The sequence below is a fragment of the Furipterus horrens genome, unplaced genomic scaffold (assembly GCF_987537825.1).
Source record: "Furipterus horrens unplaced genomic scaffold, mFurHor1.1.pri manual_scaffold_5, whole genome shotgun sequence".
Taxonomy (NCBI): Eukaryota; Metazoa; Chordata; class Mammalia; order Chiroptera; family Furipteridae; genus Furipterus; species Furipterus horrens.
Window position 1 is genome coordinate 177980936 of NW_028327175.1, and position 26611 is coordinate 178007546.

Below are 26611 nucleotides of genomic sequence, written 5' to 3' on the forward strand. Positions count from 1 at the left end.
AGGCACTTCTCCCACTTTGTATGGGACTGGCGCCTCTCTAATTGTTACCCTGTCTGTTGTTCCCAGACAGGGTGGGTCTGTGGACATTCTAGGACCATGGGGGTCCTTTAAACAAGTGAACTCTGCTGAGAAACTGGCTGCTTCTTTCTCCACCCCAACTCCCACTGGTTTGCAGTCAGAAGCAATGAGGCTTTATTTTCCCTGGTGCTGGGTTTCCCCCCTCTTAGACCTCTGGATTTTTTCTGTCCAAGCCATTGGAATAGAAAAGAGAAACCTGTTTTAAGGTGAAGCCCACAAACCATCCCATTCTTCACTAACCCAGCCACTTGGTTCATCCAAACTGCTCAGTCTCAGGAGGCAGCATAGCAGACAGGATTAAGCGAGGCCTATACATACAGACAATCACTCAGGTAGTGAGATCCTAGGCTTATGCCCTTTGAAAACAGAAAACACATGTTAATTTATGTAATATAACCCACAAACCATTCGCTAAATCTGTAAGCCTGTTTTAACGGGAAGACATCCAGTTGCAAGGCATTTGACATTCTTCTTGCCTGTAAATTAAGCATCTTTGATGATGTCACAGATCTAGTTTAACTTACAAATGCAAGGTAACTTTAAATGAAAAGAGACTTTAATGACATTAGCTGTGTTACTTTATAGTCTACCAATGGGCATTGTGATTTTCCTTGGGCCATAATTTTTCTCCCTAAGCTTACCCCCCTTGTCATTGAAGGGACTGTATTGGGTCCATTTTTAATTTATCCTGTTCATTTGCATGAACTCAACAAGAGCAGCAAATGATCACTTATGATCTTTAAGTCTGCTTTGCTGGAACTTACACACAGAACATTTAAGGTGAACTTCAGTCTGCCTTTTGGGGCGCCGAAGTTGAGCCACGTACCTGCCATTCAGCCTTGTCTGTAGACACCTATCTTTTCCAACTCCTTCAGGTTTTCTGTTGTGCTTTAAGGTCCCTTTTAGCCATCTCTCAGGAAAGCAACCTTTATTCCTTCCCTGGAAAGATTGCCATGGACTGCACATCCAACCTAGGTACCAGGCCTTTTTCCTTGTGAGCTTTTATTACCTTCTAAGGTCACCCTTGGTTCCTCGGGGCTTTTGGTAACAACCAGGACCGAAGTATGTCTTTTTTAGGCATGACATTCCAGTCAAAGTCTTGGTCGACAAGACCTCTGTTAACACCTGGTTTTATTATTTTCATGCAAAGAACCTTATGTCATTACTCACTTCTTCAAGGTGCCAATTTCTGGAGGGATAAGGTAGGAAGAAAAATATACAGTGTGAAGGAAAATCTTTGTCCTTCTAATATTCACTAGAATTGCGTTTCCATTCTTTATATATTTTTTCTTCCCCCACTAAAGAGGAAAAGAGAAAAAATAATTGCTTGTTTGTTTATCTATTACATTTGTCCCACTTCTTTTCTATTGCTTCCCCACTCCCTGCCCACCCTTTCTCCCACAATCAGTCCCTACCCAGTAGTCCATATCCATGGGTCATTTATACATGTTCTTTGACTAGACCTTTCCCCTTCTTTTCCCTTTCTCTCCCTCCCCTCTTCGCCCTTGTCATTGTCAGTCTACACCTTGTTCACATTCCTGTGTTTCAATTTTGCTCATTTGTTCCTGTTGTTCATTAGTGTCCTATAATAGATGATATCATAAGGTATTTTTCTTTCGTTGCCTGGTTTATTTCGCTAAGCATAATTCTCTCCAGTTCCATCCATGTTGTTGCAAATGGTAGGAGTTCCTTCTTTCTTTCTGCTACGTAGTACTCCATTGTGTAAATGTACCACAGTTTTTTGACCCACTCATCTACAGATGAGCACTTAGGTTGTTTCCAGCACTTGGCTATTGTGAATTGTGCTGCAATGAACATAGGGGTGCATAGACTTTTTTGGATTGGTGTTTAGGGTTTTTTGGATATAGTCCTAGCAATGGAATTGTTGGTTTGAAAGGCAGTTCCATTTTTAGTTTTCTGAGGAAATTCCAAACTGTTTTCCATAGTGGCTGCACCAGTTTGCATTTCCACCAGCAGCACACCAGGGTTCCCTTCTCTCCGCATCCTCGCCAGCACACGTTGTTTGTTGATTTGTTGATGATAGCCATTCGGACTGGTGTGAGGTGGTATCTCATTGTGGTTTTTATTTGCATCTCTCTGATGGCTAGTGATGTTGAGCATACTTTCATATGTATATGAACCTTCTGTATGTCCTCTTTGGAGAAATGTTTGTTCAGGTCCTTTGCCAATTTTTTTAATTGGGTTGTCTGTCTTCTTGGTGTTGAGTCATGTAAGTTCTTTATATATTTTGGAGATCAATCACTTGTCTGAGGTATCATTGGAAAATATATTTTCCCATACAGTTGGTTCCCTTTTCATCTTGCTGCTGTTTTCTTTTGCTGAGCAGAAACTCTTTAGTTTGAGGTAGTCCCATTTGTTTATTCTTTCCTTTATTTCCCTTGCCTTAGGAGATATATCAGTGAAAATGTTGCTACGTGGTATATCTGAAATTTTCCTGCCTATTTTTTCTTATAGAACTTTTATGGTGCCATGGCTTACATTTAAGTCTTTGATCTATCTTGAGCTTATTCTGGTATATGGTGTAAGTTGGTGGTCTAGTTTCATTTTTTTTGCGTGTCCCTGTCCAGTTTTCCCAACACGATTTGTTGAAGAGGCTCTTCTGACTCCATTTTATGTTCCTTCCCCCTTTGTCAAATATTAGTTGACCGTATAGACCTGAGTTTATTTCTGGGCTCTCTATCCTGTTCCATTGGTCTATATATCTGTTCTTATGCCAGTACCAGACTGTTTGATTACCGTGGCCTTGTAGTGTAGTTTGGTATCAGGTATTGTGATTCCTCCTACTGTGTTCTTCTGTCTCAAGGTTGCTGTAGCTATTCGGGGTCTTTTTTTGTTCCATATAAATTTTTGAAGTATTTGTTCTAGGTCTGAGAAATACGTCATTGGTATTTTAAAAGGGGTTGCATTGAATCTATAAATTGCTTTGGGTAGTATGGACATTTTAATGATGTTGATTCTTCCCATCCAAGAACATGGTATATGTTTCTATTTATTTATATCTTCCTTAATTTATTTCTTCCGTGTTATGTAGTTTTGTGGGTAAAGGTCTTTTACCTCCTTGGTTAAGTTTATTCCTAGGTACTTTATTTTTCTGGTTGCTATGGTAAATGGGATTTTTCTTTTAGTTTCTATCTCTGATGTTTTATTGTTGGTGTATAGAAATGCCTTCGATTTCTGAATATTGACTTTATGCCCTGCTATTTTGCCGAATTCACTTATTAGTTTGAGTAGTTTTTTCATGGAGTCTATAGGGTTTTCTATGTACACTATCATGTTGTCTGCAAATAATGACAGTTTTACTTCCTCTTTTCCAATTTGGATGCCTTTTATTTCTCTTTCTTGTCTGATTGCTGTGGCTAGAACTAAGACTATGTTGAATAGGAGTGGAGAGAGTGGCCATCCTTGTCTTGTTTCTGACCTCAGGGGGAATGCTTTCAGTTTTTGCCCATTGAGTATGATGTTGGCTTTGGGTTTCTCATATATGGCCTTTATTATGTTGAGGTATGCTCCCTCTATTTTCATTTTGCTGAGTGTTTTTTATCATAAATGAGTGTTGTACTTTGTCAAATGCTTTTTCTGCATCTATTGATATTACCATGTGGTCTTTGTCTTTCATTTTGTTTATGTGGTGTATTGCATTTATTGATTTGCGAATATTAAACCATCCTTGCATCACTGGGATGAATCCCACTTGATCATGATGTATAATCCTTTTAATGTGTTGTTGTATCTGTTTTGCCAATATTTTGTTGAGGATTTTAGCATCTATGTTCATCAGCGATATTGGCCGGTAGTTTTCTTTCTTTGTTGTGTCTTGACCTGGTTTTGGAATTAGGGCAATATTGGCTTCATAGAATGAGTTTGGGAGTTTTCCCTCTTTTTGGTTTTTTTTGTATTAGTCTGAGAAGAATAGGAGTTAGTTATTTCTTTCCTAAATGTTTTGTAAAATTCACCTGTGAAGCCATCTGGTCCAGGGATTTTGTGTGCCGGGAGTTTTTTGATTACTGCTTCAATTTCGCTGGTTTTTATTGGTCTGTCCAAGCTTTTTGCTTCTTCTTGATTCAGTTTTAGGACAATTATATGTTTCCAGAAATTTGTCCATTTCATCTAGGTTGTCACATTTCTTATGGTACATTTGTTTGTATAGTTTCTTACAATCGTTTATATTTCTATGGTATCGGTTGTGATTTCTCCTCTTTCATTTCTGATTTTATTTATTTGGGTCCTTTCTCTCTTTTTTTTGATGAACCTGGTTAAAGGCTTGTTGATTTTGTTTATCTTTTCAAAGAACCAGCTTCTACTTTTGTTGATCTTTGGAATTGTTAGTTTAGTCTCTATGTCATTTAATTCTGCTCTAATCTTGATGATTTCCTTCCTTCTATTTGCTCTGGGTTTTACTTGTTGTTCTTCTTCTAGATCTTGTAGCTGTAGGGTTAGATTTTTTATTAGAGATTCTTCTATCCTTTTTAGGTAGGCATGTATTGCTATGAACTTTCCTCTCAGGACTGCTTTCGCTTTATCCCATAGGTTTTGGTTTGTTGTGTGTTCATTATCCTTTGTTTTCAGAAACTTTTTGATTTCTTCCTTGATATTGTTGTTAACCCATTCATTATTTAATAGCATGTTATTCATTCTCCATAAGTTTGAATGTTTTTTAGTTTTTTCCTTAAAGTTGATTTCCAATTTTAAGCCATTATGGTCTGAGAAGATGCTTGATATAATTTCAATTTTTTTTTTGAATTTGTTGAGGCTTGTTTTGTGTCCTATAATGTGGTCTTTCTTTGAAAATGTTCCATATGCACTTGAAAAAAATGTATATTTTGCTTCCTTGGGGTGAAATGTTATATATATTTTTACTAAGTCCATTTGGTCTAGGGTGTTGTTTAATGCCTCAATATCTTTGGTGTTTCTTTGCTTCGGAGATCTGTCTATTGTTGACAATCGTGTGTTAAAGTCCCCTACTATGAATGTGTTGTTGTCTACATCCTTTCTGAAGTCTTTCAAAAATGTCTTTACTTATTTGGGTGCTCCTATTATGGGTGCATATATGTTAATCAGGGTTATATCTTGTTGATTGATGTTTCCTTTAAGTATTATGTAATGTCCTTCTTTGTTTCTTTTTATGTCTTTGCTTTGAAGTCTGTTTTGTCTGATACAAGTATTGTTATCCCAGTTTTTTTTTTTCAATGTTCATTTGCCTGATAAAGTTTTTTCCATCCCTTCACTTTCAGTTTGTGTAAATCTTTTGTTTTGAGGTTTGTCTCCTGTAGACAGCATATGTGTGGGTCCCATTTTCATATCCATTCTGCTACCCTATGTCTTTTAATTGGAGCATTTAATCCATTTACATTTAAGGTTATTATTGACATGTATTTATTCATTTCCCTTTGTAGTTTTGTTCCTCTCCTTCTCTTGTTTTCTTCTTTTTCTTACAGCATTCCCTTTACCATCTCTTGCAGTGCTGGTTTGGGGGAGATGTATTCTTTTAGTCTTCCTTTGTCTGAGAAACTCCTAATTTCACCTTCCACTTTAAATGAGAGCCTTGCTGGGTAGAGTATTCTTGGTTGTAGGCCTTTGTTTTTCATTGCTTGAAATATTTTTTGCCATTCCCTTCTGGCTTGTAGTGTTTCTGTTGAGAAGTCAGTTGCTAGCCTTATTGGAGCTCCCTTGTATGTTATTTGCTGTTTTTCTCTTACTGCTTTTAGGATTCTCACTTTGTCTTTGAATGTTGCCATTTTAATTATGATGTTTCTTGGGGTGGACCTATTTGGGTTCATCTTCATTAGGACCCTCTGTGCTTCCTGGATTTGCATGACTTTTCCTCTCATCAAGTTAGGAAAATTTTCTATCATTACTTTTTCGATCAGGTGTTCTATCACTTTTTCCTCCTCCTCTCCCTCTTGTATCCCTATGATTCTAATGTTGTTTTGTCTTATGTTGTCCTGCAGTTCTCTTAAACTCTCTTCATTCTTTTTTAATCTTTTATCGTTTTGTTGTATTGTCTGGGAATTTTTTTCTACATTGTTCTCTAATTCACTGATCTGACTTTCTGCTTCATTTAGGCTACTTTTGGTTCATTCTACTGTGTTCTTCAATTCAGAGGTTGTATTCTTCATTTCTCCCTGGCCCTTATTAATATTTTCTATTTCCTTTTTTATGCTGGTGTAGTTCTCTGTAAGTTCCTTGTAGCTTCCCGGCAGTTATTTGTAGTTTCCTTGGAGTTGTTGGTAATTTTCTTGAAGTTTGTCATAGTTTTCTTTGAGGTTGTCAAGGTCATGAAGTTTCATAATAACCATATTTTTGAATTCTGTGTCTTATAGTTGGCTTATGTCTGTTTTATCTATCTCTATTTCTGGGGACTCCTCTTTTCCTTTCATTGGGAGGTTGTTTCTGCATCCTCCCATGTTGAATTCTTCTTGTTTGTTTTTGTTTATTAGATTTGTCTGCTTTGATTTCTCACTTTCATGATATGAGATTCTTTATAGGAGATCTGGGGCATTCAGTGGTGCAGTTTTGTTGACCTTCTGAGCCTGATGCTCTTGTGTTGCCCTTTGTGTTGTGTTGTTTAATCTGTCTGGTTGTATTTCAGCTACTCTTTGGTGGGTCTTTTCCTCTGGCTAGTTGATTGAGAGTCACTCTGCCCACCTTGTCTTGAGTTCTTTTGTACAGGTGCTGTTAAAACATAAACACACAACCCAGGCAAGAAATCCACACCCTCCAAAATCTCCCCCAACCACAATCTCACTATCAGCTGCAAATGAGCCAGTATTAATATACTTGTAGAGATATTAAGACTCCTATCTCATAGGAGAAACAGATAGGAGTTGTTTTAAATGAAGGAAGGGTGATTTTTGAGAGGGAAGGTGATAGAGTAATAATATTAGCAATTGGGGTCAAAGCTATGCAAGACAGCAATTAACATTTACACTGTATATTTGAAAAGGAGGGGAAGATTGCAGTATGGAGTGAGAAAGTGGACCTGTATAGTATTAGGTTTATATAGTAGTTATGTGCTATATGTTTAGTGTGAAAGGGAGGATTGACACAACAGACATCCAAGCAGACAGACAACCAAAAATTGAAGCAGAGGGATATTGGGGTTAGAAGGTAGGAAACAGATTAGAGAAAAAGTTTTTCAAGAATAAAAATACAGAATAGAAAATAGCAAGAAAGAAAGAGAGAGAGGAAAGAAAGAGAGCTAGTAGAGAAGGGGAAGGTAGGAAAGAGAAAGAAAGAAAAAGGGGAGGGAGAAGCAAGAGGGGAATAAATTAAAATTAAAATAAAAAAATTAAAAAATTAAAAAATGACATAAAATAGAGAGATATATAGGAAGAGAGAAGAGGGGGGAATAAAAGATGGGAAAGGGAAGAAAAAAATAAATGGAAAGGGAGAGGAGGGCAAAATAAAGAAAAAAATTAATAAAATTAAAAGTACTTAGAGGAGGGCAAAATAAAGAAAAAAATTAATAAAATTAAAAGTACTTAGAAGGAAAGAAGGAAAAAAAGAAAAATAGGAGGGAGGGAGGAAGAAATTAAGGGGGAGGGAAGGAAATAGAAAGGAAGAGGAGAGAGTATAGAGGGATAAAAATTGAAATTAAAAAATTAACAAAAGATAGGATGAAGGAGAGAAATGCAAGAGAGAGAGAAAGAAGAGAAGGGGTGGGGAGGAAAGAGAAAAAGGAGAGAAAGGGTAGGGAGAAAAGGAAGAGGAATAAATTAAAATTAAAATTGAAAAATTTAAAGATTAAAAAATAAAGTAGAATAGAGAGAAATAGAGAAAGAGAGAATAGAGAGAGAAAGGAGGAAAAGAAGGGAAAGGGAAGAAAAAAATGAATGGAGAGGGAAGGGGGATGAAATAAAGAAAGAAATTTAATAAAATTAAAAGTACTTAGCAAGAAAGAAGGAAAGAAAGAGAAAGGAAAGGGAGGGAGGAAGAGGATAAGGGGGAGGGAAGGAAATAAGATGAAAGAAAGAGGAAGGAGTAGAGAGGGAAAAAATTAAAATAAAAAAATTAACAAAGAATAGGATGAAGGAGAGATATGCTAAAGAGAGAGAAAGGAGGGAAGGGGAGGGAAGAAAAGAAAAAGAGAGAATATGAAAGAAAGAGAAGGGCAGTAAGAGAGAGAGTGAGAAATAAAAGAATGAAAGGATTTTAGCTCAATTTAACTTTTAGGCACAGTCTCTTTTTTTTTTCCCTTCCTGGGTCTGCCCCTAGTCAAAATTCCATGCGTTTCAAATCTTCTCTGGTTGGTTGGCTGGCTGTGGGAAGATCCTGCTTGATTCTGGAGTTCAACAGCGGCTCTCCTTGCCCCAAAATTGTGCCCTAATGTGAGAGCCACGCGTGCCCTGAATGCCGAGCTTTTGGTTGGGGGTTGCAGCCGAGGAGGTTACCCCCTAGACTCAGATCACACAGTTTCTCCCAGTCCTGGTTGTTCACTGTTCTCCCATGCCTCTGGCTTTTTCAGCCAAATCCTCTCCCTAACTCCCTATGAGACTTCACTTGTTGGTGCGTCCCTAGCAGGTGGAGCCTCCAAGCAGCTCCCGGCTAATGAGCCCTTAGGCATGGTATGGCAGACGCGCTGGGTCTCAGAGCAACTCAGCCTGTAGTGTGTGGTAGACCCCTCCACCTCCCTCCTCGCTGCTCCCATGCTCCCCTCCCTGTGCACGCTATCCAAAATCCACACTCACCCAGTCACTCCTCTCTGTATTCGCTCCTGAAGCCCCTATTCTGCTGCCATCTTCCCTCTTTCTAGAATATTTTATTGCATTCACCCCATTTCCTTCCCCAAATTAGGGAAGTTTTCCTTCAATATTTTTCACATAAGTGTTCAATTTCTTGCTCTCTCTCTTCACCTTCTGGCAACCCTATGATTTGGATGTTGGCATGTTTAAAGCTATCCCAGAGGTTTCTAAGCCTCTCCTCATTTTTTTTTCAGTTCTCATTTCCTCCTTCTGTACTGGTTGAATATTTATTTCTTCCATATGTTCCACTTTGTTGATTTGAACCCTGGTTTTCTTTCCTTCACCACTTGTTTCATGTGGGTTTTCCTTCATTTCACCCAGGATAGCCTTCATTCTTTCCCCATCCTGTTTAACCTTTTCTGTCAAGTCTCTGAGCATCTTTATCACCAGTGCCTTAAACTGTGCATCTGTTAGATTTGCTATCTCTCATCTGTTAGGTTCACTATCTGCTCATTGCTTAGTTGTGTCACTGGGACCTTGAGCTGTACTTCTCTGTCTCCTCATCTTGACAGTTTCTGTGTTTGCCTCTGTGATTTTGGTAGAGCTGTCACACATGTTATGATATAGGGGTGAAGCCTAAGGTATTAGTGCTGGCGCCTGTTTCACTGCCTTTTGGCGCTGTAGTGAGGGAAGGGTCTGAGAGGGAACAGTGCTGGTTGCTGCTGCTTTTTCGGGCACTTCTCCCCCTTCTCATACTAAGCAAGCTGCTTCCTTTTTGAGACTGGTAGCTTCTTCCTCTACCCCAACCCCAACTGGCAATGCAGCTCTATTTTTCCCAATGCTGGAACCGCAAGCTATGTGGTCTTGTCTGGGGCTGGGATCAGTCTGGTTTGGGGCTGTGATCCCTTCTTGGGTTTAAACTGTATGACTGTGTTTTTCGCCATGGCTACAGTCTCTGTACTGCTAGCCATGCCCACCAGCCACACACCTGCTAGCCACCACTGCCTCTAGTTGTGCAGCCAGCCATGCTGCCTGCCAAGCACCACCCCTGCAGCCACTGATTCGCTCCTCTTTCTCTCCATCCCAGCTCTGCCCTCCTACGTTTCTGGCTGATTAGTTCTTCTTTATTTCTTTGCTGAACTTGCCAAGCTGTATTGACTCCGTCTTTCCCTTGGACCCTTCAGCTGCGAAGAGAGGGGGGGTCTGCTGCATGGGCAACAGCAGACCCTCCATATCACCCTGCCCAGGCTCTGTAGCTTCACATAAGAAGCTACACCATCGTCTCTCGAGACGGACGGCTGCCGACGACGACGACGACTTCCCTGTAGTTTCTAATTTTCTAATTTTCTGGGGTTTTTTAGTTTTGGAGTGGTTTTAAATTCCTTCTTAGTTGTGAGGAGATGCAGCATGTGTATTTATGCCTCCATCTTGGCCAGAAGTCCTGCATTATTTTAACATCCATGTCTGATAACTCTAACATCTGGGTTCATGTGGGTATATTTTTATTGTTTATTTTTCTATTGTTAATTTTTATTAGCATATCTAGTAATTTCCACTTGACTGTTGAACGTCTTGTATGAAAATTCTCCATCAGAAGCTCAGATAACGTGATCTTTATCCAAAGAGAACTTCCTTTGTCTTCTGGAGTGTATTTGCAGTAGGGTAGATCACCATAATGCATGCAGAGTGTGAGGTGTTAGAGGTTGGGTTTCATTTTTGCAAGGTCTGGTCTGTTTCCAGTCTGCCTCAATCCCTGCGGTGCAACCCTTCAGAGATCCCACCTTAAAGCTCAATTCCTGTTGGTTTCTACAAACTGAGACTGCTGGAAGCTTTACTTATTTTCTTACCTTCTCGGCCCCACACTGAGCATGAATTGGCAACTCCTTAAAGAGGAACATCGATGGAGAAAGCTGGGTTTATTTTTCTTTATTGTCCTATTTTGGGGCTCTTGCTCCATTATGTTATGGGTGCCTTGATGAGTCTGGACTCCAATTTTTGTCTCTTTAGCCACCTGAGACTTCCAAATGCTCTGTTAAGCTTCCCTGCTTCCTTGCCACCTCTTTCTATTTAGCTTCTCAGCCTCTTTTGCTATTTACAAACATGTATATATCTCAAGGGAAAATAAAAAAACAAAGATATTAGGCATTGAGAACATCTCAGAGAGATTTTTTTTCCTCCAATATCTTGGCTCCTCAAGTCTTGGCTCTCTTCGTAGCTCTATACTGTCTTAGAGCAGATAATTCAAATCCAGCTTTTATAGTTATTATTGGGAGGAATATTTATCTGCTACAAGCAGAAGGTGGAAGTAGCCCACAAACATGTATTTATGTTTATGAGTGTATCAGCATAGGTGAAGTCTTTATTCATGAGATTGTGATTAATTTTTTAAAATATTTTATTTTTAGAGAGAGGGGAAGGGAGGAAGAGATGGAGAGAAACATTAATGTGTGGTTGCCTCTCACACACCCCAAACTGGGGACCTGGGGTGCAACCCAGGCATGTGCTCTGACTAGGAATTGAACTGGAGACCCTTTGGTTTGCAGGCCAACACTCAATCCACTGAGCTACACCAGCTAGGGCTAGGTTGTGATTAATTTGACTAACAAATTCTGTGTTATTTCCTTTGGTAATTAGAATAGACAAGTTCTTATCTAAAATCAACTATCATTAAGCTGTGACTTATCTGTCTTTTCTAGGATTTTGTGTCATGTATCGAAAATTACAGAAGAAGAGGACAAGAGCTCTATGCATCATTATACAAAGATCATGTACAGGTAAAAAAAAATTGGTTCTTTTCTACACAATAGGCTAAAATCTGCCTTGAATCTGAAATAAAGAATCAGAAGGGCCTTTGGGTTAAGTTCTAGACAGCCTAAGTCAATAATTGCTCATCAACAAGTCAGTTCAACTTCCATGAACTGTGCTAGGGGATCTGAGTCCATACTGTCAACATCTAGTGAGATAGGCAATGTGTCTATCCACTCATCTACCCAGGGTGTCTCAGACTTCTCTGCTAGGAGCTATGGGAAACATTTGTAAACACAGCAGACTTGGCCGTCACTCTCAGATACCTTTCCTATAAAGGAGAAATATGCATTAAATAACTGCAGGAATAAGTAGATCATTATAATTTGTGATGAACAATAGACATGGAAAGTACAGGTACAATGAGAGATCATAACAGGGGAATGAATTTATTTTGGGTGTATCAGAAGCTCTCGCAAAGGAAGTGAGCTTTAGGTTGAGATCTGAAGAAGGAGGAATATGGGCTAAAGTGTTTTTGAAGAAGTGATTCTGGCAAAGGGGAGGGCATGCATGAAGGTCCTTAGTCAGGAAAAAGCTGAATGTCATCAGTTAACTGGGAGGAAGATAAGTGATTGACTGACCTGAACTGGTCAGGATGAGGATGAGGCAGAGTGGGAGCAGCCAGTGCTGGTTACCACATTAGGGGTTTTGCTTTTTTAAAAAAAGTACAATGGGTTGCCACTGATGAGGGCAGGCTTAGATATTTAAAACACCTCTCTAGGTATGATATCTGTGCAACATAGGGAAAGAGCACTGGTTGTTAAGCCAGTGAGATCACTGTTTCAGTCTTAAGTTTGCTCCTATGTAAGCCTGCAGTCTAACCTTCAGACTCCTGCTCTTTAAGATGGGATGATACTTCCTGTGAAGGTTAAAGAACAACTATAAAGCACCTAGGCAATGGCTGGCAGGAAATGTCCCATATGTGGTAATGGAATGACTAAGAAATTATTATTTGGTTGCTAACAAAAATTTTTAAAAGTGATTGCTAATAATAAAACACAACATATAGTATTAAAACCTCACTAATTATATTATTTACTATATAATTTCTCTGTTCCAAAGCTTCTGCTAGGTCTAGGAAAGGCAAAGATTATAATAGTACTGGTCTACATTGAAGGTTCTTAAAACTTAATAGGTGGACAAAATGTAGAAATAACCACAAACAGGGTGGTGAGGCCAATACTGGGATGTTCTATTATGAGGAGAGAAACAGTGGGGTGTAAGGAGCCATTAGGGGTATTGGGTAGAGTGAGAGGTCAAGGAATGGTGGAAAAGTGGTGCCCAAAGGCAGCGGAAACAAAATAGGCTTTGATCAACTTAAGCCAAGTAACCTGGTCTTATTCCCTTCATATAAACTCATTTAGGAGTACACCATATACCCTCAGAATAGGGATTTATGAGATGTGCAGCCTGCACCCCATAAACACAGCCTGGCAACACAGCCCACGGCTATCTTTTGAGTATGCATATTGTCAGACATGTCAGGGTAGGGAGAGGAGTTTTGGGGTGTCTAATTCATGTGGGAAGGACAGATCTCAGCAGTCTCCAAGTCCAGAAAGAAAAGATCCAGCCTTCTAGAAGGTGGCCTGGCTCATTTTTAGCAGCAGGCCTGACTGGGGTTCAGAGAGTTGAGAAAGTTGTAGAGTTTCACTGTTGATTAAGGTATAATCAAGAAAGTCAGCATTCTGAGGCTAATCCATAAGGACACTTCCAAGTGTTAAATATTTAACACAGATTGTTTCCATGTGTTAAGGAACACAGAGGCAATCATTGTCTGCCAGAGATGGTGGGGTCTGGAGAATTCACCCACTTTTTTTAAGGGGCAATAATACACTTTCCCAATGCAGGGTTCACTTCACTTCCAGCAAAGTCAGATTCAAATTCCAGAAAGAAATCAGGCTTGTGAAGCCTGCCACATTCTTCAAGTGCCACTTCTTCTGGGTGTACGCAATCATGTCCTCCCTAGAGGGTAGCAATAATGAGACTCAGGGGCCCAGGCCCACAGGGCTCTCAGTCATTGGTTGGGCAAGACTTCTCTAACATGGCATTTTACCCACAATTAAGAAATTGTTGGAGATGGTAGGAGCCCACAGCATGACAAGATAACATGATCAGGACTCAGTGCTTTGGACGTTAACCCAAGCATCATTATGCTCGGTCATAATATCACTGGCAAATTGAGCAATTCTGATATTTAATCTCCCAAGTTTCTCATCGCTCTAGAAATCCTGGAAAAAACAGCCACCTGTCCTCTTGTTCTCTAGCACTGTTAGAGTTGCCTTTGCCTTTTTAAATTCTATTTGTTCCCTTCTCTGTGGTCCAGATGCTTTGGTTCTACTCTGTTATGTACACAGACCATCCTTTCTTCTATCAAGTCCTCATCATAATTTACAGAAATGCCCTTTTATGCCTATGCTGTTTTTATAACACTGATATTTACTGGTTATAGCTTATTGCTAGATGCCCCTCACCCCAGAAGTGGCCTTTTTTCAGTAGTGAGGTGCACTTTGCTATTGCACTCTATTCTGGGCTCTCTAGTGGCCAATAGGCTGTTGCCATTTCTTGCTCAGCGTCTATATGTCCATTAAGTTTTGTCACAGCTCTTTCAGATACAAGTATTAGAAAGTCAACTCAAACTGACTCAGGCAATAATAGAAATGTTTTGTGCTATTAAAAAGTCCTGGGGAAGCACACGCTTCAGGAATAGCTGGATCCGAGCATTCAAACTCCATTATGTCTTCTCTCTCTTCCTTTCTCTTCTCTCTCACACACACATTCACATACACACACACAAATGCATAAGTTACTAATGCTTTTGAGGCACTAGAGCACATGGACTAGAGAGCATGTGAGTGTGAAGGGAACTCACATTCTTCTCCTGAGGCTAGACATCCTAGAATGAGTCAGGGTTCATGGGGAACCATTTTTTAACTTGTACAAAGTCACTGTCTCCTTGATGAATTGCAAGGCTCTATGCTGTGTCTGTCTGAGGGGGCACTTTTCCTGATGCAGATAAAGTTGTTCTGGGACAGTGATGGGTGGCCCTGGATATGTACCTGCATATCTACCTCTCTGCCATGTCCCCTCTGTGTGGGCTCCATAGCACCATTGCCAACCCTGGGGAATGATGGCAATAACCACTCACCACCACCTGGATTTCCCAGGCTTGGGTGACATGTTCAAGCCCAAAGCCAGGGCTACATTCAGCCCTACAAAAGCACCAGAAACTGAAAGCAGGGAAGGTCACCTGGAGGAAAGTCTCAATGATGCTTTCCAAGGGTTTCTTTTTAGCCAAAAATTATAGCTGCCTCTAACATGCCAGAACTCCTGCCTTTGAGTCTCTAGTGTGGCACTGGGCCCACTTGAGCTTTGAACTGGACCTTGCATTGTGCAAAAGCATGGGCATTTCAGAGCACTTTGCATGTGTGGGAACTCAGGGCTTTTGCTACTTAGTCATCTCGTGTCCTCTGTCCCAGGACCACATGAAGCTTTCTATTGTGGACTAACAGTCATTAATGCATGAGGGGTCTCACCACTGACACACAGCTATGTGACTGCAAATACTCAAGACAGTTCACTTTGCCTGTGATGAAGACTCAGGAAGCCATGAAACAGTTGCATTGGTGAAGTCTTGAGGTGGAGAGGATGCTCTTAAAAGACTAATTTGAAACCCAGGGTGGACGATCCAATAGCTCATGATTGTTCATCTTCTATGAAGCTCAGTATATTATTGCAAACAGAAAAAATTTCTAGGGAGCTGAAATATTTTTCTCAAACAAGTGTTCATTTCATATAACCAAATCCCTGTAAAAGACTTTGGATAGTCACTATTTTTCTGGAGTTCCTTATTAAGTAGTTGGAGTATAGTGTAAAATGCTTTAACTGTCTTGGATATGAATGTAAGAACTGTGGAGAAACAAAATAATCTTTTTTTGAAATAAGTTTTAGTTTATTCACAGTACTAACTAACTGCTTAAACTGGATGAGGCACCATATAAAGCTTTTGAAAATATTGGTTCATTTATTCATTACATAATTCTGTGGTTTTATTATTATGGTAATAATATTAACCAAATTTAACTGATGAAGAAGCTAAAGGTTCTTCGTGTCAAATAGCTTATGGCAGAAATATGATGACAACCCAGGTTCATCTGATGCCAAAGACCATGTGCTACCCACTACACCATCTGTTACCTTTTCATGCAAGTTTTCAAGTTCTGAGAATAATTGACCTGTTCAACATGGTATTTGAAGTAATACTGGCAGAAACCATGACTTACTAAAATGAAACTAGGATCCCAGGAAAACAATCTAGTCCACAGGCTCAAGCAAAGGCTTTGGAAGCAGACAGCTTGGGTTTAAATTTCAGCTCAGTCGCCTGGTGGTCCTTGGAGAAATCACTTCTCCTTTCCTAGACTTGGTTTCTTTGTGAGGATAATAGAAATCTTACAAGTTTCACTCATGGAGCCACTGGGTAGGGGAAATGAGTTACAGTAGATGAGGAGCTCAGCTTAACACATGATAATGACTTTCTTTCCTCTTAACATTAAGTGTATGCAACTTGTGTTTCTTGTTTTGCCTTTCAGTTTCTGAAAATATAAAATTAAAGTTTAGGGCAAGTGTCATCAAAGTCGATTCTACTGCCCAAACTGAATTGAAATGTTTCCTTGACAAGTGATGTACAAAACTTGAATGTGGCATACAAAAGCAGTTTACGGGTGTCGATGTAAAGGTTTGAGTGATACTCTAGCAGAGGTGTAATAGTCAAGTACCACAGGCACAAACTATGAGGATTTCCTTAATAGCAAAGGTTTTAGCTTCTGTGAACATTCTAGAAACATATGATATTAAGATTTAAAAGACTCTTCAATATCATCCTCTTATTACACAGTTGGAGATGTCCAGGGACAGAAATAACTTGTTCAACTCAACCCATTGCTGGCTAGTCTGCTCGCCACCACACCACCACACCACCAGTCCAGAGAACTGGAACAAGTATTTTCAGCATCATTTTGGAACAGTGGGGGTGTGGTAAAATTTCCTGTCCATTTTGAATTGTAAGGGCTAGGTGAAATTCTATATCCATTTTATAATATAGCTCTCCAATTCACTCTGTTGATTAGCGGCAGAACCTTTGGGACCTGTTACTCTCTGCCCAGCACCTAGCAGCCATGTGGTTCTGAATTCCAAAGGGCTGATGGTTTTTCCCTTCCCTCTCCAGGATTAAATGAACTCAAAACTGGGAAACCAGTTTCTTCTCTGGGCCAGGTCTTGGATACACTATACACTCTGAGGGTACTCGGGGATGCATATAGGGAGCCAGTTTTCTTAGACAATTAGAAGGGGCTTAGTTTGTTTACCCCAAGAAGTTTGGAGTCAGACGTGTGAGTAAAATGTCCATGGGTGACATTGCACTTCTGTTTTCCAGAGGCAGAGATGTAGCAATATCAAGGCAGCCAAAGCCTGGGCTCGGATCCAGGGGCAGCTTTTTGGGGAGCTGGGCTTGTGGCACCACACAGCAGAAGCCACACCCTATTCCCGGTGGGAACTGGACTGGAGAGAAGGACCTGCTCGCATGAGGAAACGCCTCAGATGCTTGTCTCCACTGGAGGCTCTAAGTGTGGAAAGGCTCAAGGTAAGATTTCCACACAGCAAGACAAATATGCTTTGATGCAGGAAGAATAGGGTATGGTCTCCTTAGCTTTTCCATCTCATCAGAACTCTTCCCACTGTGCTTTGTGAGAGCTTTGATAGGGGCAGGTAGGAGAGAAAATGTGTGCAGTTGTGGCAGGATTGCTCTAATTTATTCTTGGTGCTGGTTAACAACAACAACAACAAAAAGAATCACTAACCCTCCCAGGTAACAGGGGAGGGATGCTATAACCACAGCCTAAATGAATAAACCAATGAGTGAGTGAATGAATAGGTGAGGGGTTCATATCTACACCACTAGCTCAGACCACACTGACATCCACAAAAGTCTAGTAGGATAATCTGATTTCCATTGTTGGGAAAGAGCCATGTGATGATCACTGTCAGCTTGCGCAAGTTACTTGTTGTGGAGCAGTCATGACCAGCACTGCTCTGGACATAATTGTACAAGCAAATCCCATAGCAAGTTTTACAATGGAAACATCTTGAACTCAGCTATTTTGCAAGCTTGAGCCAGTGACCCACTTAGTCCAAATGACATTGAAGCTGTACTGAATTCCTAAGCAATGGAATTTGGGCAGACCTTGGGGGTTTGCTGTAATAAAGCTTGGACTCTGTGTCATCAAACTTACATTATTGCTTTTTAAAAGATTGGGAACCAGTTGGATTGGTAGTGGATATAGAAAAATCTCTAAATAGCTTTTTATTTCTTCATTGAACAATTCCTGATTTTAAAAAGTCTAAAATCCAGCCTTCTGAACACTGGAACACAAGACAGTGTTGTGTCTATTTTCTAGTCTATAACCTCAGAATATTTTATTCACATTAAATCCTTTATAAAACCTAATGGAAAAATTGTAATTCATTTATTCAGTAGACATTTGAAGTTTAATGTATTGTCAGTGAACATCTTGCAGTATATAGTATGTTTCCCTCAATATGTTTCTTAGAAAACGGAGGCAGGAGAAATAAGTAGCCCACACATTGTGCTGGTGACCAAGCGAGAGGCTGGCTGTGAAGCTACGTCTCTGTCCCTGACCCGCCTCCAGGGTGGTCCACACCACAGATCCAGGATGCTATCTAATCTCATTTTGGCATCATTTTTGGTGATTACTGTAATTCTACTTAATGGAAGATTGTGGGTTTTTCCCCCTTGACTCAAGAACATTAATACTTGCATTTTATTGTGGTCCTTTAAGAGTTAGCATTTTTTCTCCTGCCGTCTGAGTCTTGAGTATATGATTTATTTGAAAGGGTCACATGCATGTGTATTTAAATTTGTGGGATGAAGGGTTGCATATAGGTAGTACCCAGGACTTAATTTCTCTTCTCTCTGGTTTTATTTCAGGAAAGCCAAGACAGAAATGGTGATTATTCTCAAACAAATGCTAAAAACAAAGGTACTCAGTTTATCAATTTACCTATTTTTTTATTTAAAAATTAAACTAGTTCTTGATTTTATTTAATATCTCATTAAAGGGATGAAATTAATATTTTGGAGGAAAAAATACTGCAGATCTAGAGTACATAGTGCTAAGACTCTCTTCATTACTGTGCTCCCCAGAATTAAGAGAAACCTACTCCAGACCCCAGAATTCCCTTATGGGGGAGAATTTTATATTAACATTGAAACAATAAAATTTTTTTTCAGGGAAACTATCTTGTCAAGTTGTTGTATCAGGGAAACCTTAGAAGTGCCCCAAAGTACAAATACATGTTCAGCATGTGACCCAAGACACATAGAAGAAAAATAACAACATTTTAGAGTAAAAATGGATATAATAGATATTTAGTAGTTCTTACACTGAACTCTCTATTGTAAAAATGACAGACAAAATAGTCATTATTATAGTAGTCCCCCCTTATCCATGGGGGGTATGTTGCAAGACCATATACTATGTTTTTCCTATACGTTCACACCCTTTCATCTAAAGGAGGCACTTTGATGCTTCTCTTTGTCATATCCAAATTGCCAGCATCACTACTCTTGAGCTTTGGGATCCTTATTAAGTAAAATAAGTACAAACACTGTGATGCCATGACAGTCGATCTGATAACTGAGGCGCTACTAAGTGACTAACAGATGGGGACCATACACAGCATGGAGACACTGGACAAAGAGAGAAGCACTTTCTGGATGATACGGAGCAAGATTGCTGGAGTTTTCATTATACTTCTCAGAACAGCACATAATTTAAAACTCATGAACTGTTTATTTCTAAAATTTTTCATATAATATTTTTGGACTGTGTTTAACTGCAGAGAACTGAAACTGTGGTATTTGAAACCACAGATAAGTTTAGTACTCCCAAAGCTAAAAAAAATACTTTGAATCATATTTTATGTTTATACTTACTCTTTATTTCTATCACTTTCATGGAGGAATTTGATTAAGATGATTTGCTGAAAATTTATGCTTTATTTTCAGAGATCATTTTGGCAAGAACACATTGATAAACACAGACACACTGACATACACACTATGTATCAGGTTTTGTGTGTTTCTACTGGACTCTGCCTTTTGCTTCAGACACTCCCTATGTGTGACTTTTATTGTATCCTAGACTGCAGCTAGTGTCATATTTTTACCAAATGACAATTTCTTAGTGTTGATCATCTTGTTTCATTTAATATATTAGTACTGGATTTTCTGTTGAGCTGGATACCTTGCCAGTCTGTAGTATTACCCAGAAGTGGGGATCCTGGGCTCTGATCCCAGTTTGATTTGGGGATTTACCATGAGCCCATTGAAATATCCATTTGCTTCTCATCTCTCCATCTCAAGGCCCACAACTTCAGCTCAGAATGAGAATCTTCCTGCTCTCTCTTTCAGTGGGGGTGGCTACAGAGAGTGCAGTGGTGGAAAGTGTATGCTGCTTTTATTGAACTACAGTCATGGGCTGCTGAGTTCTCTAGTCCCTAGGGAGCTCAATCAGTAGAGAAGAAAGGGCCTGTGGTTCTCCACCATGCCTTCCTGGGTGCCTGTAGCTACATAGCACTCTCCCTGCTGGGGAAAGCCTACAGCAGACACATTTGTTCATCCAGATGTGAGTCCTAGGTGGGAATGTGGTCCCAGAGGTGAGTATCTCGGCATAAAGAAAATATCTGGTAACCCCTCAACTTCACAGTCATGAGCAGTGTGACTGCTCCAGGCAGGTGGACACCCAGGACAGGGTGGAGGAATAGGATCTAGAAATCCATGTAGTTATGTGCTTAGCTGACACCCAAACGTCCATGTTCAGAAGTGCTTTCTTAGGAAATAAGCATTGATGTACACATGAACAACTGCAGAACAGTACATTCACAAAAGTATAGAACACAAATAACAAAAAGTAGGATATGGGTTAAGTGATTATGATAAAGCCATATATTAGAATATTGTTCTCAAAGAACTTCTAGTGGAATGGGTAAGTGCTCATAATATAATCTTGCATGAAAAAAGATTAGAAAATAAACTATAAATGCAATAGAATTCCTATCATGTCAAAATTTACTTATGTGTCTACTTATACATAGATGTACAGAAAAGATATTAGAAGTAAATAAACCAAATTGTGAACAGTGAAGACAAACAGCCTAGAGTTGAAAAGCTCAGACTCTGGACTCAGAGGGACATGGTTCATATTCTGCCTTTATTACAGCAGCCGTATTATCCTGAGCAAAGTATTTAGCCACTTTTACCTTTCCCATTTGTAAACTAAGGATAAGTAGAATCTATAACCAGTAGGACTAGATGAAAAATGTCATTAAAAGTACCCAGTACAAAGAGCGTGCTTACTAAATGGGATATGCTATTATTAACACTGGCTCTGGGTACGTGGGTATTTGTTTTATTTCTCACAATTTTATGTTTTTCCCAAGTTATTTTTATTGTACAATAAGAAGATAGTGCTTCCATAATTTTTTCTTAAGCATTCTTTTTGAAGAGTGAACAAAGTGAAATTCAGATAAAGCAAACCTTGGCAGAGCAGCCAGGCCTGGGCACATTGTCTGGAGGGAATCAACCTGAGGGTGTTTTGACCACACCATAGAGTCAGAGGGGTGGTGTTCACTTTCAGAAACAATGAGGAACACACTGAGATGCACACCATTCATGTCTTACCTGAAACCTTGCAGTTCCTCACTGCAACTCAGGCCCAGACTGCACAACACCATTAATGATGTCAAGCGGTTCATGCCAAAACTATGATATGTCTTCCTTTATGCTACTGCAGATGAGCTGACACCGAAAGAAGCTGAAAGTGAGAGAGATGAGGGGGCAGCAGACTGCACCCAGCTTACCTTCTTCCCTGCCTTACATGAAAGTCAGCATTCTGAAGATTTCTTGGAACTGTGTCAGGAACGACAAGTTATTTTACAAGAGCTTCTTAATCATGAAAAGGTAATAAAGGCCATCATGACTGTTCTTTCAAGGTGATCAGACATGAGACAACTAAGCTTTCTTCACTCACATAGAATGGGATAATTCCCTGCAGTATAAAAAACTCTGTGTGCATACTCTTGAATTTGTGCACCCAGGGTTAGCATGCAAGTGAAACTACATGCCCTGCCTCAGAGTATTTTAAAGGCATAAACCAAGCTAATAAACTGTTAAGTGAAATATGCTCTCATCTATATAATACCTGGAAGACCAGTTTTAAATGTAGAACTCTTGACCTTCTCGTAGTTCAGCACCTCGGCCCCTGCCAGCAGCCTGACCACTCTGAGGGACACAATAAGAAGACAGTGCTTCCATAAGTGCTCCCATCTTGAGGGGCTTTGGTGCATGTGTTTGGACATCCTTACCCATATGTCCAAGCTGTTCCCACACCCTGCACCTCTCAGGCCTCAGGGTATAAGCACACTTCTAGCACTGTCATCCCTCAGGAGTGTGAACCTGAAGATAAAATGTGTAGGGCAAGGAGGCGGGCTGGGGGAATTAGCAGGAAGTCTATGATTTGGGATGCCTAGAGTTGGTTTTGGGGACATGCTCTTTTGGTATGACTGCAGGAGGGCCATAGGGTCTCCCTGAAGGATGGATCCAGCTCAGGGTTCTTCTTTCCCAAGTCTGAGAAAGGTAGGAAAAATGTGAAGCACATGTCTTAGAGTATAACAGACCTGAATTCATATTCCAAACTAGCTACATACTACATTGCATGTCACCTGACATTTGGGACCCCAGCTTTTCTTATTTTCAGTATGAAGTTTATACCAACCATGTCACAAGATTCTTGTAAGGCTTAAATGGGATAAAGAAAGTAGTTCAGAGCTAGACACATGTGAGGTGGCTCAATAAAAACTATCTTTCCCTTTCCAAAGGTTGAGTGGTTTTAGGGGCTGGGTGGACCTCAGGGTCTTATCCATTAACTCCTCTGTACAGGATATAGGTGAAGAAAATGCCTCAGCAAAACCCCAAATTGGCAAGCCATGCAGGAGCCATACAGAGATGAGTGTGTGAGAGCTGAGGGCCAGTTGGGCCTCAGGGTGGATAGAAGGAAATCTGAACTAAGGGCTACAGAGTAAGCAGCTTGGATTTCCAGGAGCAGGAGACAAGCTCAGGGATCCTGTGATGAGCATGAGCATGGAGCAGAAACTAAAGCCTGTCCTTCCCTTGGGGGCAGCTTTCTTCCAGACTCCTGGAAGGTGTTAAGCTGGGATTTGCTCCTTCAAGGAGTTGGATAGAAGAGCTGACTTGAAGTGCATTTGCCAAATGGACTGCTGCAGAATTTTCAGCACGTTGCTTAGCTGCTTTCAGTATTGGATAACAGTTCAAGTAACAGAGTCTTGTAACAACATGTCCTTATTACACCTGCTTAACCCAGAGCTTTCAGACATAGACACATTTGCAGGTCCTCCTCATACATTTCACCATGGCTTTGCTCATGGTTCATTTATGTGTAGACTCCCAGCAGCCAACTCTCTGAAGCTGATATTTAAAAATTTTTATTTTTCAATTACAGTTTACATTCAGTATTATTTTGTATTGGTTTTGGGTGTACAACATAGTGGTTAGATAATCATATACTTTACAAGTGTTCCCCTTGATATTTCTAGTACCCACCTGGCACCATACATAGTTATTACAAAATATTATTGACTATAGTCCCTATTCCGTACTTTCCATCCCCATGACTATTTCGTAACTGCCAATTTGTACTTTTTAATCCATTGATCTTTTTCACCCAAACTTCCTCCCCTCTGGCTACCATCAGTATGTTGTCTGTATCTATGAGTCTCTTTCGATTTTGTTTGTTAATTAATTTTATTCTTTAGATTCCATGTAATATTTGTCTTTCTCTGACTGATTTCATTTAGTATAATACCCTCTAGGTACGTTCATGCTAGCACAAATGGTAAGATTTCATTCTTTTTTTTATGGCCCAGTAATATTCCATTGTATATACCACAGTTTTTTTTTTACCACTTGTCTATTGATGGGTACTCAGGTTGCTGATTTTGACAAATGCCTGCTTTGAGACCTGGAAAACTGGCCTCTCCTTTGTTGCTGTCTCCACTGCCTTATGCATCACCTCCTATCCATGATCTTGGCACACAGGCTAACCATCACCACATCACCTATCTACCTCTCTTACTGCATTGATGTTCCTTAATAGAGGGATCTTTGGGTGCATAACGTTGGGTCTGCCTAGAAAAGTCATTCAGTAAATGCTAACGAATGAAGATTTATTAAATTCATATCCATTTTGTTTTGAATATAGAAGTAATATATGTCTACTATGTGAAATTTTTTTTTCAGATTTAATGTGTTTTATTGATTAAAATATTACATTTGTGCCAATTTCCCTTCCCTCTGCTCCCCTCCACCCGGTGGCCCCCCTCCCTCCAGTTGTCCCCCCCTTTTAGATTATGTCCATTAGTTGTGCATACAGTTCCTCCCAACCTCTCTCCGTCTATTTCATTCCCTCCTACCATGATCCCCAATTCCTATATCATCTCCCTCCCTCTCCCCACTCCCCCTCCCTGTTGACCTCCCCCCAATATGCTTCCCGTACCCACAGTTCCTTTTCCACTCTCGTTGCCTGTTTAGTTTGCCTTTGTTTCATCTCCCTAGCTTCTGTTTTTTAAACCAGTCCCTTTAACATCTCATATAACAGTGGTTTGGATCTAATGAACTCTTTCAGTTTTATTTTGTCCTGGAAACACTTTCTCTGTCCTTCTATTCTGAATGACAGTTTCGCTGGATAGAGTATTCGTGGTTGTAGGTTTTGGATTTTCATTACTTTGAATATTTCTTGCCAGTCCCTTCTTGCTTGTAGGGTCTCCCTTGAGAAGTCAGCTGATAGTCTAATTGGGACCCCTTTGTACATAATTCTTTTCTTCTCTCTTGCTGCTTTTAAGATTCTCTCTTTATCTTTAATTTTTGACATTTTGATTATAATGTGTCTTGGAGTGGTTCTCCCTGGGTCCAGTCTCTTGGGAACTCTCCTTGCTTCCTGGACCTGCAAGTCTATTCCCTTCCCCAAGTCTGGGAAGTTCTCCTTTATTATATTTTCACTCAATTTTTCAAGTTCTAGTTCATCTTCCTCACTCTCTGGCAAACCAATGATTCTTATGTTGGGCCTTTTATAGCTGTCCCAGAGGTTTCTGATCCTCTCATTGTTGCTTCCCATTTCCTCTCTCTGCATTGGTTGACTGCTTGTTCCTTCTCCATATTCCAGTTTGTTGAAATGAACTCTGGATTTTTTTCCTCACCATCTGTCTCGTATGTGGTTTTGTTCCTTTCGTTATGAATGTTTTTCGCTTCTTTCATATCTTTTTCCTGCTCTTTTGTGAATTCTGTAAGCCACCTGATAACAATGGCCCAGAACTGAGCCTCTGACAGGTTTCTTATCTGTTCATCTGTCAGGTTCTCTATCTGTTGTCTGGTGAGCTGTGTCACCGGGATTTCTATAGTTGTCTGCCTCATTTTGACAGATGCTTTTTGTTTTCTTGGGCCGGCTGTCGGGGGCAGTGCCTGTGTACGCGTCATAAGTCAGCGACCGGCGCCTGTCTGCGACCTATTTCGCAGCCCTGTGGCGCTTTCTTTGGGGGCGGGGGTCCAAGATGGATTCACACAGTTATTCAGCTAGGAGACCGGGATCCGTCCTCCCGCTCCCCTGGGCCTCACTGTTCAAGGCGATGCGGTGGCTGTTTTCCCCAGCGCTGGGGTCGCGCACTGCCAGGGGCTTGACTGCCTCTGGGCTTTTTCGCCGCCCCGCCGCTGACCGCAAACAGCGCTGCCCTCTTTAACTCTTACCTGCCCAAATGGCACCGCTGGTTTATAACTTCATATGTTGGGCTTCCGTGTAGTTTTATTTTCTGGAATTTCTAGTTATCCTTTGTTTTGAAGTAGTTGTATTCCTCTCTAGTTGTAGAGGGAGACCTAGCGTGTCCGTCTAAGCCTCCATCTTGGCCGGAAGTCCTATGTGAAATTTTTTTAAATGGAGTTTAAGACATATATGAAACACACATAAATATATGTGTGTGTATGTATGTATAGTATTCATAGCTGCTGAAGACTAACAGCTGAAAACAGTTTGGATGTGTCATATATTAATATGTTCATATATGTAAATGGATATTTAGTAAATGCTTAGTAAAATAAAAAACAACTGAGATCAATGCTTTCTTATCATAAAAACTTTTCTTTGTCTTATGACCTCAAGGGATTATATAAAATGGTGATATTCAACAGGGAACAACTTTATGCCTTGAAGACATTTGCCAACATCTGGAGACATTTTTAGTTGTTGTAACTTGGGGTCAGGGGTGCTACTGGAATCTTTTGGGCAGTGGCCAGGGATATGCCAAACATCCTACAAAGCTCAGGACAGCCCCACCTTCTATCAGGAAATAATTATTTGGCCCCAAATGTCTATAGTGCCAAGGTGAGAAACCCTGACATGAAGAATGCATATGAAACAGATCTCGAGTCCCTGCCTGATGCGGTAAGGAAGTATTAGGTTATTTGTTGTTTCCATATTGGTTCTTGTCATTGTTTTGATAAGAAGACATCAATGGCAATGCTTTGGTTTAATTTTGCATATTAATTTTCTATTGCTGACATAACAAATTATTATAAATATAGTGACTTAAAAGAACATATATTTATAATCTCAAAAGTCTGGCCACAACATATCTCAGCTGGTTCTCTGCTTAGTCTTACAGGGCTGAAGCTGAAGCATTGGTATGGTTGCACTTCTTTCTAGAGGCTCTGGGAATGAATTTGTTTCCAAGCTCATTCAGGTGTTGGCAGAATTCAGGTCCATGTTTCTGTAGGACTGAGGTCCCAGTTTCTTTACTGACTGCCAGCCAGTGCTCATGCTAAGGTTCTAGAAGCCACCCATACCCCTTGCCTTGAGAACCCCTCCCTCCATGTTCAAAGCTGTCAGCAG

The 26611-nt window shown here is 40.2% G+C and overlaps 1 protein-coding gene across 1 annotated transcript in view; it reads left to right on the plus strand.

Annotated features, from left to right (window-relative positions):
- The window catches only part of WDFY4 (WDFY family member 4), a 350593-nt gene that overhangs the window by 210540 nt on the left and 113442 nt on the right, over positions 1 to 26611 (plus strand). The window contains exons 40-43 of the mRNA XM_090278357.1: positions 11477 to 11554; positions 17014 to 17220; positions 18586 to 18637; positions 21452 to 21618. Of these exons, the coding sequence (XP_090134483.1) occupies positions 11477 to 11554; positions 17014 to 17220; positions 18586 to 18637; positions 21452 to 21618 (504 nt within the window). The remainder of the gene's footprint in view (positions 1 to 11476; positions 11555 to 17013; positions 17221 to 18585; positions 18638 to 21451; positions 21619 to 26611) is intronic.